The 15,011-nt window shown below is 38.5% G+C and overlaps 1 protein-coding gene across 19 annotated transcripts in view; it reads left to right on the forward strand.

The window, feature by feature from the left end:
• Positions 1-15,011, forward strand: part of ANK2 (ankyrin 2) — a 469,556-nt gene that overhangs the window by 179,646 nt on the left and 274,899 nt on the right. For all 19 annotated transcript variants that reach the window (XM_053703568.1, XM_053703580.1, XM_053703565.1 and 16 more), the window contains exons 3-4: positions 1,293-1,391; positions 14,553-14,651. In XM_053703568.1, the coding sequence (XP_053559543.1) occupies positions 1,293-1,391; positions 14,553-14,651 (198 nt within the window). The remainder of the gene's footprint in view (positions 1-1,292; positions 1,392-14,552; positions 14,652-15,011) is intronic.

The following is a 15,011-nucleotide window of genomic DNA, read 5'->3' on the forward strand; positions in this document are numbered from 1 at the left end:
TTGCTTAAAATTGCATGCTGTATCTGAATCACAAAAGAAAAAAATTGGGTTCAGTGTCCCTTTAAGTAGCAGCAGTCTTAAGACCTGTCCACCTATAAGGTGGCAGATTTAAATCATCCCAATCCAATTGATATGATTGACATCCCCTGCTAGTAGCCGATTGGCCGCCAGCAAGCAGGGGATGGCATTGCTCAAGCATTGATGGTGTAATGCTTGTGCAATGTTAAATGCTTACAGCGTATGCTGTCCACTCGCAGCGAGATCCAGCGGACATGATAAATGGAGCCCTGTGAGTGAAAAGAATTGTGTTTTGCATGTGCTGGGACTGATTTACAGTTAGCAGTTTTTTTTCATATTTGTACGAGGAGTAACTGTATAGTTTTACACAAATATTAGCAGACTGTTTAACTTCAGTCCCACAGAATTTTTCTGGTGGTAAATTTGAGAGGTAGGTGGGTGGCTAATGCTGGTACTCTATTTATTCATTTGTGTGTTTAAGAAGTCAGGTTATAAGTCTGTATTTAAATTAATATAACTAATGCAAAAATATATTTTGTTCACCTCTGTGTGTTATGACAATTTATTTCATCCCCTTCTGAAATTTACTTCTAAAAATTGTGTACCTTATAGATGTAGAAGCAAAAAAAAAAGATTGATATAAAATAATATATTAAATTCGTAATTTGTAATATTTAGAAGCTCACAGGTCAGTGACACCAGTTTTAAGATTTATTTTGTAAAAAGTACAAATCTTACAAGGAATAGAGTGCACTTCTTGGAAGAGAGATGTGAAACAGTTAAAACTATACAGTACATTATGTAGAACATTAATGGCAAAAGTATTACAGAATATATATATTACAGGTAATGAACTTTAAAAAAAATAATCAAAATTAAAATGATTAGAATATATGAATGGCATATGAGTCAATAAACACACATCTTAGTGGTTTTAGTTTACTGAGACAGTATAGATTAGTTATCTGATCTAACACTTGTGTTCTTGCACAGTACCACAGCAGGATATCTAGATATATATTACTAACTATGCTATACAATAATGCACCTTTGGATATAACATATTACATTATATGATTGATACATTTAATGAAATATCTTATAAAAGAAAGAAACATAACCAAACTGAAACTGCGTTAAATTATCATGATACTTTCACAACTTGTTTGCTTGCTGCATTAAACATAAAAATACAGTTGCATCAATATATAAAACCCAGTAGCTGCTCTAGCTAGATTTGATTGTAATATCTGTTTGATTTTACACTTTTACAGAATGGACTCAATGCTTTGCACCTTGCTGCAAAAGAGGGACATATTGGCCTTGTGCAGGAATTATTGGAAAGAGGATCTTCAGTGGATTCTGCTACCAAGGTAATGTCTTGTTTTAGTCAATACTATAATCCCAAATGTTCAAGTTTAATCAGTATGGAGTTTGATGGCCATTCTGACAGGAATATAATACTGTATTTATGAGTGTTGGTATTTCCTCATCTAAAAAAAATATTTAGAATATTATTTCCCCATGCTATATCTTGCCAGTCAGTGCCTGGTGGGTGTCTCTCTGGTATATTTTATTCGGGGACTCCTCATCACTGAGCCAGATGAACACACCTGCCACCCTTTTTGCTTTTCTTGACTAAACTGAAAATGATTATAGTGCACAAAATATCTACTAAATATTAGAACAGTATTGTGTTTTGTTTCCGTCCCCCAGCATGCAACTGTGAGTGATACTGAGTGAGTACACAAGGTGTCTTTCTGAGTTTGGACTTACTGTATGTCTGAAGTCTAATCTTAAAAGACTGTTATAAAAAATCCTTAAAGGGACACTAAACCCAAAATTTTTCTTTCATGATTCAGGTAGAGAATACAATATTAAAGGGTCAGTAAACCTTAAAAATAATGTTATATAATTCTGCACATAGTGCAGAATTATATAACATTACATTAGCCAAACTTTTTAAATCATAATATTGCCTTTTTATTTTGAAAAAATATCGCTGTTTTACAGACCCGCTCTCTGTACTCTGCTGAGCGGGTCTGTTGTTTTTACTGAGCGCATCGGGCCAGCTGTATAGTCACAGCCCGGCCCGACCGCGCCATTAGACACAGTGCAGCTCGCTCCCGCTGTCAGACAGAGTAGGAGCGAGCTGCACTGTGTCTAATGGCGCGGTCGGGCCGGGCTGTGACTATACAGCTGGCCCGATGCGCTCAGTAAAAACAACAGACCCGCTCAGCAGAGTACAGAGAGCGGGTCTGTAAAACAGCAATATTTTTTTCAAAATAAAAAGGCAATATTATGATTTAAAAAGTTTGGCTAATGTAATGTTATATAATTCTGCACTATGTGCAGAATTATATAACATTATTTTTAAGGTTTACTGTCCCTTTAAACAACATTCCAATTTACTTCAATTATCTCATTTGCTTCATTCTTCAGATATCCTTTGTTGAAAAAATATCGATGCACATGGGTGAGCCAATCACACAAGGCATCTATGTGCTGCCACCAATCAGCAACTACGGAACCTATCTAGATATGCTTTTCAGCAAAGGATATCAAGAGAATACAGCAAATTAGATAATAGAATTAAATTAAAAAGTTGTTTAAAATTGCATAATCTTTCAAAATCATGAAAGAAAAAAAAAAGGCTCTCTAGTTGGATACAACACTGTCCATGCTATTCAGCAGAGTGCCTAGATGCAGCCCAGATTGTGATGTAATTAGTGGGCAGAGTTTGACGAGATTTCAAACTGGGCAGAAACAAAAATGTTCTTTTGTTATTCAGAGGGAGGATACTATTTAAAAAAAAAAGTTTCCAATTTACTTCTATTATGAAATTTGCTTTATTAACATGATATTCTCTGTTGAAGAGATACCTAGGTAGGCATCTGGAGCACTGCATGGCAGGAAATAGTGCTGCCCTCTAGTTCTCTTGCCAGTAGCGACTCTGGGAACAATATATGGGAGGGCACATAAAATACCACAGTTAAATCTGGGGAGGCACTAATAATTTTCACCACTAAATCATACCACTAAAATATAACTAAATACATTTATATAAATATCTATATGTACAGCAACCAAGGTGTGACCTTCATCCATATGCTGTGTTTATTACAATAATAGCCATTTAAAGTAGCACAATAGTTTGGCTTCATCTCAGATTGCAAACACAACTTTTGGAGAGCGAGCATATTGCTTAGGGAAACCCGCATTTGTATGGGGAACCAATAGTTATAAAATGAAACAAAGGAAGAAACATTGGAGCATTCATATTCAGAAGCAGCTGGTGGGACTACAAGCACAGTATTTTAGGATACGGTGCTGTAACCAAGGGAGATATCACTGTAGCAGTTATAGAACACAGTACATTTGACACAAAGCAACTGCTGAGGGATTACAGGGAGTCTCTTGCTTCATCCTAACGTCACTGAATGTTTACACAACCGCCCATGTTTATCTATATACAGTAGTATAACTGTACATATGCTACACAGGTGTGTATGTGTTTACATGCATTTATTTACCTATGCATTTATGTGTATATCACATTTTACATGAAATAATTGTTCTTCTCAATCACATTTACAGATATAGAAGTGGTGTATTGACATGTTGTGTGTATTGCACTTATTACACATATGTGTGTGTATCTATATATATATATATATATATATAATACACACACATATATACAGTATATATATATCTATCTATATATCTATAGGTGTGTATATATATATATATATATATATATATATATATACACACACGCACACAGACTCATATTTCCACATTTTAAGTATATTTTCATTGTTATATTGTAATCATTGTTATATTGTATTATAAATCCATGCACATATATTTTCTAATTCAGTGCCATAAATGATGTGTTCGATATAACTAATGCACATTGTTGTTATTGTAATTCACTGAAATTTGCATTTTGTACATTACTGTAGACATTATAGGTCCACACATCTGTCCGTCATAAACAATAACACCGCCAGCTGCTATATGCACACACATGCCCATGTACTAATGCAGTTATGTGTCAGACACGAAGCTATCACCCTCCCCGTGCCCAGGTGTGGCACATTATTGCTTTTACTCACATACACAGAGATTACAAATTGCACGCTAGTCAGCGTGCGACTTGTAATCTAGCCGATAGTGCTTGGATAGGTTTCGCCTTCATCTCCACATCCTGTAGGACTGCATGTTTGTATGAGGACAGATGATAGCCGTGCCGTGTCTAGCAATTTATGTGACATTATTCACCTTGTCTGCTGCTTAGTTCCCCATAGCTGGTAAAACAAGATAACCCTCACTCCAGTGCAAGGCTGGGGGTGGGGTCACAGAACACCGGGGCCCTCTGCTGTCGCTGTGGATCCCTAGAGTGCACTCACAGATATAAAGCTCCTCCTTTTTGCTTTTATAAAGCAGCAGCCTGTCCGTTCCCGTGCTCCCTCTGGTTGCGTTGCTCTCTACCCCAGCTCTTGCGTACATCAGGGTCATCAGGGTCACTAGTTCACCCCTGCTCTCCCGCTCATGCCCTAACTACCTACATGGAGGATGGACTTGGTGCCAGTTTCACTTTGCAAATTAGGCGCCCTTGCGGCTGCATAATTTGTTTAATTCAGTGGGAGGCACATGGGGGGACCAAGAATAAACTAAGGGGGGCCATTGCCCCCATTGCCCCCCTGTAGCGACGCCACTGGCTCTTGCAAATGGATATCATTCTTACAAAACAGCTGCTATATAGTGCTCCAGAAATGGGCTGGCTTCTAAGCATATGTCCCTGCTTTTCAACAAAGGATAGCAAGAGACCAAAGAGAATTGTATAATAGAAATAAATGAGAAAATTGTTTAAAATCTCATGCTCAATCTAAATCATGAAAGAGAAATTTTTAGGTTTCATATCCCTTTAACCCTTTAGACACAAGTTTAATTAATCTTTGTTTTGAATATCTAAAGAGCATTTAGCTTAGGTGACCACTAAATATGATAATCTAGCAAAACGATTGACCATTCTTTGTGGAGAGATTAAGTAAAACCAGACATCATTTTATTTTGCTAGAATTCCTTCATATGATGTATTTAAATTCATCCAACATATAAATTAAAGGGACATCTAACCCCAAAAAAATATTTTATGATTCAGATAGAGCATATGATAAATGATTAAATAACTTTTCATTTTACTTCTATTATCTAATTTGCTTTGTTCTTTTTGTAGCATTTGTGCTTAGAAGCAGTAATGCACTTTTAGGTGCTAACTGTTGATTAGTGACTGAACATAAATGCCTCTTGTCAATGGCTCACGTGGTGAGTTCAGCTAACTCCCAGTAGTGCATTGCTGTCCCTTCAACAAAGTATACCAAGAGAATGAAGCAAATTTGAAAATACAGGTAAATTGGAAAGTTTTTTTTAAATTGTATTCTCCATCTTAATTATGAAGTGATGGTGTAGTGTGCAAAGCACCTAAACAAAGGCTGAGGTTGCTGTGAGTGAAGATGGTCCCTAATCTGGACAAGGGAAATCTCTGAGGGAGCTAATGATGTCTAGCTAATAATGTTATTTATTACAATAAAATATCACAATTAATAAAAATACAATAAAAACACAGATGATAAACAGAGGAAAAATCACAGTAGGCAAAATCATGGATCCATGATATCTATGTGCAAAGGCTTAACAGAAGACGTACAATGGGTTATGCAGTGAAGGATATCCGTTAAACGTATGTATACAAAATGAATAGTAACAGTAACAAAGTCTAGCAATAATGTCCAGGTGGAAAGTGATATAGTTAGTGTCCAAAAAATAATAAATCAACAATCCAATCTTGTGTAGAACAAAACTGTGCAAATTGTAGAAAAAAATGCAGTCAAAAAATTATGATGAAAAAATTGAAAAATTAAAAAATCCAATGTGTGTACACAGTGATGAAAAAATTTGAAAAAATATGAAAAGCCAAAAAAGAGTATATGTTGTGAAGTGACAATCTCTGAGTGGTTATTTGATGGGCGTGGTCCTCCAATAAGATCCTAGGTGTACTTTTTATCTTCCTATACGATTCTGAGTGTCCTATAAAAATTTAAAATAATAGTGTAGATTGTACAAATAAAGTAGATAATAATGGAAATGTGCTTACCAGCTGTGTTGATGCATTTTGGCCTATACAAGTCCTTTTTAAAGAACCATTATAGTCGATAAATGACATGCCCTAAACACAGCAGCAAATACCGCTCGAGACTCACAGTGTACTGCTGGTCCAGAGAGGAAAACATTGTTAGTCCAGTCATGCGACTAGCGCTGCGGATTGGATCAGCGGCAAGTTCTGCTCTTGACCAGCAGTGCACCGCAAGTCCCGAGCAATATTTCTACAGTGTGTTTAACCCCATTGCAGGGGTCAAGCAAACAGTGCTGCAGGGTCGATGGTTCTAAAATGAGATGCTCTAATGGATTAGTACATGTCATTTTCTGATTATAATGGCTCTTTAAGCATAGTAATACATTTACATTGGGGTATGTGTAGTTTAAGCTTTGTATTATTTTCTCTGTTCTGTAGGTCAGTGTGACTAGTATAAGTTTCTTGATAGCAATAATGATTTTTGAAGTTGTAACTACAAATAATTGAATCATCTCTGTCTTACCCGAGGACTCAGCAGTTACTTGGCAAAAAGTCTTCATGATTATTAATAGATGTCAACCACTTAGCTAATTTTTTGTTTCCACATTTTGACTTGGATCATTGGTTACTCTCAAATAATTTTCTAATGAAAGTCAACCTTAGCAAAGTTACATGGTTGAAAATGGATTAAAAGGGGAAACTTGTTTCTGTCTGCAAATTTGAAAGAAAATGTGTCAAGATGTCCCTTTGTTATATCCTAATACTGAAGGGGACAATATAGCCACATCATGTTTATAAAGATTGCACAGTTTCCCATGAGAATAAGTGAGTCTTAAAGGGACACTCAGGTCAAATTAAATTTTCATGATTCAGATACAACATGTAATTTTAAACAACTTTCCAATTAACTTCTATTAAAAAAAAATGTGCAGTCTTTTTTATTTACAATTTTTGAGTCACCAGCTCCTACTGAGCATGTGCAAGAATTCAGACTATACGTATATGCATTTGTGATTGGCTGATTGCTATCACATGGTACAGGGGGAGTGGAAATATACATAACTTTTAAATTTGTTAGAAAAAAATCTACTACTCATTTGAAATTCAAAGAAAATGCTATTGTATTGTCTTGTTATCTTGCATTTGTTGATTATGCAAATCTACTCTGTTTACACAGTAGATTTAAAATGTTTAAAATTGCATGTTCTCTACGCCAGGAATGTTAAAATTTCACTTTTACAAACTGGTGAAAAATATATGATGTAAAATATATTACTTTATAACATAGAGATGTTCAGGTGATATCTCCTAATCAGATTTCTCCTGTTAAGTGTGATCAGTCCACGGGTCATCATTACTTCTGGGATATTGCTCCTCCCCAACAGGAAGTGCAAGAGGATTCACCCAGCAGAGCTGCCATATAGCTCCTCCCCTCTACGTCACCTCCAGTCATTCTCTTGCACCCAACGACTAGATAGGATGTGTGAGAGGACTATGGTGATTATACTTAGTTTTATACCTTCAATCAAAAGTTTGTTATTTTATAATAGCACCGGAGTGTGTTATTCCTTCTCTGGTAGAATTTGAAGAAGAATCTACCTGAGTTTTTACTATGATTTTAGCCGGCGTAGTTAAGATCATATTGCTGTTTCTCGGCCATCTGAGGAGAGGTAAACTTCAGATCAGGGGACAGCGGGCAGATTAATCTGCAAAGAGGTATGTAGCAGCTTATTATTTTCTGACAATGGAATTGATGAGAAAATTCTGCCATACCGATATAATGTAAACTCAGCCTTAAATGCAGTAGCAGCAACTGGTATCAGGCTGTCATGTATGTATATTTTACACTTCAGTATTCTGGGGAATGGCACTTCACTGGAATTATACTGTGTGCATAAGACTTTAGCCTAATTTGCAGGGACTAGCAACAGGCTTTTAATAACACTTAATTTATGTTAAACGTTTTTTGCTGGCATGTAAAATCGTTTCATTTCTGAGGTACTGGGTGAATAAAATATTTTGGGCACTATTTTTTTCCACTTGGCAGTTGTTTTATTTAATTTATGACAGTTTACTGATCTCTCTCACTGTTGTGTGTGAGGGGGAGGGGCCGTTTTTGGCGCTTTTGCTACGCATCAAAAAATTCAGTCAGAAGCTCACTATACTTCCTGCATGATCCGGTTCATCTCTACAGAACTCAGGGGTCTTCAAAACTTGTTTTGAGGGAGGTAATCACTCACAGCAGAGCTGTGAGATTGTAGTTGACTGTGATAAAAAACGTTTATTTCTGTAACTTTTTTTTCTGCTATCAGGGTTAGTTATCCTTTGCTAATGGGAACAAGCCTTTGCTAAAATTGTGTTTTTTACAAAGATTTGATGCTATAACCTTATTATAATAAATTACTTGAAAAGTATTTCCAAGTTGCTAGTTTATTTGCTAGTGTGTTAAACATGTTTGATTCAGAGGAAGACATCTGTGCTATATGTGCTAATGCCAAAGTGGAGCCCAATAGAAATTTATGTACTAACTGTATTGATGCTACTTTAAATAAAAGTCAATCTGTACAAATTGAACACATTTCACCAAATAACGAGGGGAGAGTTATGCCGACTAACTCGCCTCACGTGTCAGTACCTGCATCTCCCGCTCGGGAGGTGCGTGATATTGTGGCGCCGAGTACATCTGGGCGGCCATTACAAATCACATTACAGGATATGGCTACTGTTATGACTGAAGTTTTGGCTAAATTACCAGAACTAAGAGGTAAGCGTGATCACTCTGGGATGAGAACAGAGTGCGCTGATAATGTTAGGGCCATGTCAGATACTGCGTCACAACTTGCAGAACATGAGGACGGAGAGCTTCATTCTGCGGCTGACGGTTCTGATCCAAACAGATTGGATTCAGATATTTCAAATTTTAAATTTAAGCTGGAAAACCTCCGTGTATTACTAGGGGAGGTGTTAGCGGCTCTGAATGATTGTAACACAGTTGCAATACCAGAGAAAATGTGTAGGTTGGATAAATATTTTGCGGTACCGTCGAGTACTGACGTTTTTCCTATACCTAAGAGACTTACTGAAATTGTTACTAAGGAGTGGGATAGACCCGGTGTGCCGTTCTCACCCCCTCCGATATTTAGAAAAATGTTTCCAATCGACACCACCACACGGGACTAATGGCAAACGGTCCCTAAGGTGGAGGGAGCAGTCTCTACTTTAGCTAAGCGTACCACTATCCCGGTGGAGGATAGCTGTGCCTTTTCAGATCCAATGGATAAAAAGTTAGAGGGTTACCTTAAGAAAATGTTTGTTCAACAAGGTTTTATATTGCAACCCCTTGCATGCATTGCGCCTGTCACGGCTGCAGCAGCATTTTGGTTTGAGTCTCTGGAAGAGACACTTGAATCAGCTCCATTAGATGAGATTACACACAAGCTTAAAGCTCTTAAGTTAGCTAACTCATTTATTTCAGATGCCGTAGTACATTTAACTAAGCTTACGGCTAAGAATTCCGGATTCGCCATTCAGGCGCGCAGAGCACTGTGGCTAAAATCCTGGTCAGCTGACGCTACTTCTAAGTCTAAATTACTTAATATACCTTTCAAAGGGCAGACCTTATTCGGGCCCGGATTGAAAGAAATTATCGCTGACATTACAGGAGGTAAAGGCCATGCCCTGCCTCAAGACAGAGCCAAACCTAAGGCTAGACAATCTAATTTTCGTTCCTTTCGGAATTTCAAAGCAGGAGCAGCATCAACTTCCTCTGCTCCAAAACAAGAAGGATCTGTTGCTCTCTACAGACAAGGCTGGAGACCTAACCAGTCCTGGAACAAGGGCAAGCAGGCCAGGAAACCTGCTGCTGCCCCTAAAACAGCATGAATTGAGGGCCCCCGATCCGGGAACGGATCTAGTGGGGGGCAGACTTTCTCTCTTCGCCCAGGCTTGGGCAAGAGATGTCCAGGATCCTTGGGCGCTAGAGATAATATCTCAGGGATACCTTCTGGACTTCAAATACTCTCCCCCAAGGGAGAGATTTCATCTGTCAAGGTTGTCAACAAACCAAATAAAGAAAGAGGCGTTTCTACGCTGCGTACAAGAGCTTTTATTAATGGGAGTAATCCATCCAGTTCCACGGTTGGAACAGGGACAAGGGTTTTACTCAAATCTGTTTGTGGTTCCCAAAAAAGAGGGAACTTTCAGGCCAATCCTGGATTTAAAGATCCTAAACAAATTCCTAAGAGTTCCATCGTTCAAAATGGAGACTATTCGGACAATTTTACCCATGATCCAAAAGGGTCAGTACATGACCACAGTGGATTTAAAAGATGCTTACCTTCACATACCGATCCACAAAGATCATTACCGGTATCTAAGGTTTGCCTTTCTAGACAGGCATTACCAGTTTGTAGCTCTTCCATTCGGATTGGCTACGGCTCCAAGAATCTTCACAAAGGTTCTGGGTGTTCTTCTGGCGGTACTAAGACCGCGAGGAATTTCGGTAGCTCCGTACCTAGACGACATTCTGATACAAGCTTCAAGCTTTCAAACTGCCAAGTCTCATACAGAGTTAGTACTGGCATTTCTAAGGTCGCATGGATGGAAGGTGAACGAAAAGAAGAGTTCTCTCTTTCCACTCACAAGAGTTCCCTTCCTGGGGACTCTTATAGATTCTGTAGAAATGAAAATTTACCTGACCGAAGACAGGTTAACAAAACTTCAAAGTGCATGCCGTGTCCTTCATTCCATTCAACACCCGTCAGTGGCTCAATGCATGGAGGTAATCGGCTTAATGGTAGCGGCAATGGACATAGTTCCCTTTGCACGCCTACACCTCAGACCGCTGCAATTGTGCATGCTAAGTCAGTGGAATGGGGATTACTCAGACTTGTCCCCTTCTCTGAATCTGGATCAAGAGACCAGAAATTCTCTTCTATGGTGGCTTTCTCGGCCACATCTGTCCAGGGGATGCCATTCAGCAGGCCAGACTGGACAATTGTAACAACAGACGCCAGCCTACTAGGTTGGGGCACCGTCTGGAATTCTCTGAAGGCTCAGGGACAATGGAATCAGGAGGAGAGTCTCCTACCAATAAACATTCTGGAATTGAGAGCAGTTCTCAATGCCCTTCTGGCTTGGCCCCAGTTGACAACTCGGGGGTTCATCAGGTTTCAGTCGGACAACATCACGACTGTAGCCTACATCAACCATCAGGGAGGGACAAGAAGCTCCCTAGCAATGATGGAAGTATCAAAGATAATTCGCTGGGCAGAGTCTCACTCTTGCCACCTGTCAGCAATCCACATCCCGGGAGTGGAGAACTGGGAGGCGGATTTTTTAAGTCGTCAGACTTTTCATCCGGGGGAGTGGGAACTTCATCCGGAGGTCTTTGCCCAAATACTTCGTCATTGGGGCAAACCAGAGATAGATCTCATGGCGTCTCGACAGAACGCCAAGCTTCCTCGTTACAGGTCCAGATCCAGGGATCCGGGAGCGGTCCTGATAGATGCCTTGACAGCACCTTGGACCTTCAGGATGGCTTATGTGTTTCCACCCTTCCCGATGCTTCCTCGATTGATTGCCAGAATCAAACAGGAGAGAGCATCAGTGATTCTAATAGCGCCTGCATGGCCACGCAGGACTTGGTATGCAGATCTGGTGGACATGTCATCCTGTCCACCTTGGTCTCTACCTCTGAAACAGGACCTTCTGATACAGGGTCCTTTCAAACATCAAAATCTAACTTCTCTGAAGCTGACTGCTTGGAAATTGAACGCTTGATTTTATCAAAGTGTGGTTTTTCTGAGTCAGTTATTGATACCTTAATACAGGCTAGGAAGCCTGTTACCAGAAAGATTTACCATAAAATATGGCGTAAATACCTATATTGGTGCGAATCCAAAGGTTACTCTTGGAGTAAGGTTAGGATTCCTAGGATATTGTCTTTTCTACAAGAAGGTTTAGAAAAGGGTTTATCCGCTAGTTCCTTAAAGGGACAGATCTCAGCTCTGTCCATTCTGTTGCACAAACGTCTGTCAGAAGTTCCAGACGTTCAGGCTTTTTGTCAGGCTTTGGCCAGGATTAAGCCTGTGTTTAAAACTGTTGCTCCGCCATGGAGTTTAAACCTTGTTCTTAACGTTTTACAGGGCGTTCCGTTTGAACCCTTCATTCCATTGATATAAAGTTGTTATCTTGGAAAGTTCTATTTTTAATGGCTATTTCCTCGGCTCGAAGAGTCTCTGAGTTATCAGCCTTACATTGTGATTCTCCTTATTTGATTTTTCACTCGGATAAGGTAGTTCTGCGTACTAAACCTGGGTTCTTACCTAAGGTAGTCACTAACAGGAATATCAATCAAGAGATTGTTGTTCCATCCTTGTGTCCAAATCCTTCTTCAAGGAAGGAACGACTTCTGCACAATCTGGATGTAGTTCGTGCCCTAAAATTTTATTTACAGGCAACTAAAGATTTTCGACAAACGTCTTCCCTGTTTGTCGTTTACTCTGGTCAGAGGAGAGGTCAAAAAGCTTCTGCTACCTCTCTCTCTTTTTGGCTTTGTAGCATAATACGTTTAGCTTATGAGACTGCTGGACAGCAGCCTCCTGAAAGAATTACAGCTCATTCCACTAGAGCTGTGGCTTCCACTTGGGCCTTTAAGAATGAGGCCTCTGTTGAACAGATTTGCAAGGCTGCAACTTGGTCTTCGCTTCATACTTTTTCCAAATTTTACAAATTTGACACTTTTGCTTCTTCGGAGGCTATTTTTGGGAGAAAGGTTCTTCAGGCAGTGGTTCCTTCTGTATAAAGAGCCTGCCTGTCCCTCCCGTCATCCGTGTACTTTTGCTTTGGTATTGGTATCCCAGAAGTAATGATGACCCGTGGACTGATCACACTTAACAGGAGAAAACATAATTTATGCTTACCTGATAAATTCCTTTCTCCTGTAGTGTGATCAGTCCACGGCCCGCCCTGTTTTTTACGGCAGGTAAATATTTTTTAAATTATACTCCAGTCACCACTACACCCTTTGGCTTCTCCTTTCTCGTTGGTCCTTGGTCGAATGACTGGAGGTGACGTAGAGGGGAGGAGCTATATGGCAGCTCTGCTGGGTGAATCCTCTTGCACTTCCTGTTGGGGAGGAGCAATATCCCAGAAGTAATGATGACCCGTGGACTGATCACACTACAGGAGAAAGGAATTTATCAGGTAAGCATAAATTATGTTTTTTACAAATATGCAGCATCACATTCAGGTGCTTCAAGATTTAGATATCATGTTCCTTAAAGGGACAGTCTATACCAGATTTTTATTGTTTAGAAAGATAGATAATCCCTTTATTACCCATTCCCCAGTTTTGCATAACCAACACTGTTATATTAATATACTTTTTATCTCTGTGATTACCTTGTATCTAAGCCTCTACAAACTGCCCCCTTATTTCAGTTCTTTTGACAGACTTGCATTTTAGCCAATCAGTGCTGGCTCCTAGGTAACTCCACGTGCGTGAGCACAATGTTATCTATATGACACACATGAACTAATGCCCTCTTGTGGTAAAAAAACTGTTAAAATTAATTCAGATAAGATTCTGCCTTCAAGGTCTAAGACATTAGCATGTGAGCCTACCTATGTTTGGCTTTCAACTAAGAATACCAAGAGAACAAAACAAAATTGGTGATAAAAGTAAATTGGAAAGTTTAAAATTACATGCCCTATTTAAATTATGAAAGTTTATTTTGGACTAGACTGTCCCTTTAAATGAATACTAAGCCCATTTTTTATGATTCAGAGAGCATGCCATTTTAAGCAAATTTCTAATTTACTCCTATTATCAATTTTTATTCGATCTCTTACTATCTTTAAAAAATATTTAAAAAGCAGGAATTTAAAGCTTAGGAGCCAGCCCATTTTAGGTTCAGAACCCTGGATAGCGCTTGCTTATTGGTGGCTACATTTAGTAGTATCAGTAGTGTAATTCTTGCTAATTGTTATTGTCTGATATGTACTTCCTATTTCTGCAAATTGTCATTGGTTCATAGGTACTTTTTGCTAATTTCAGTTGAGCGTTAGTAGTTACTACAAAACTAATATTGGATTGCTAGTTTCAATTTCATTTTATATATTTTATATGTTAAATTAGTTAAATATGTTAAACAAGTCTATTAATTTGTTTTCCCTAACTGAAAAATATACAGGAGACAATTTAATAATTTACATTTAGGGAAGTGGCAAAAGTACATATTGGAATTTATATGAGAATCAGTATATTGGTTGTGTTCATATGTATGTTTTTTTGTTCACTGTATAAGGCAAATAGTCCTTTTTCATTATATGATATACATGCACTGCGTCTTTACAAGTAACCTTGTCATTAATATTTCCTGTTCCGTAGAAAGGAAACACGGCTCTACATATTGCTGCATTGGCTGGGCAAACAGACGTGGTCAAGGTTCTTGTCAAAGAAGGAGCTAATATTAATGCTCAGTCCCAGGTAAGTAATGTGACTCTATTCTTGACATTAATGAAACTACTAATATTACTTCAACATGTCTATATTTTAAATGAGATCCTTTGAACTAGTTTGAAATATGCTGTATTGATATTCGGAAAAGTATATTGAAACTATTTATGTGTGGTGTATTTTTAATAGAGACAAATTGGCTTCAAGTGTTTGCTTTTAACCCCTATGCTACTGGGAATTTCAAAGTGTGTATATAAGTACACTTCATGCACCAGCACTTGCTTAGAGAGCCTTAGGTGCTTGTATCATCTGGTAATGACTCAATATGTTAATTGCTGACATGATACAAGTTCCACTGGTGTTCTGAGCAGCTGCAGTATTTAAAATGCT

This window comes from Bombina bombina, chromosome 2 (assembly GCF_027579735.1).
Source record: "Bombina bombina isolate aBomBom1 chromosome 2, aBomBom1.pri, whole genome shotgun sequence".
Taxonomy (NCBI): domain Eukaryota; kingdom Metazoa; phylum Chordata; class Amphibia; order Anura; family Bombinatoridae; genus Bombina; species Bombina bombina.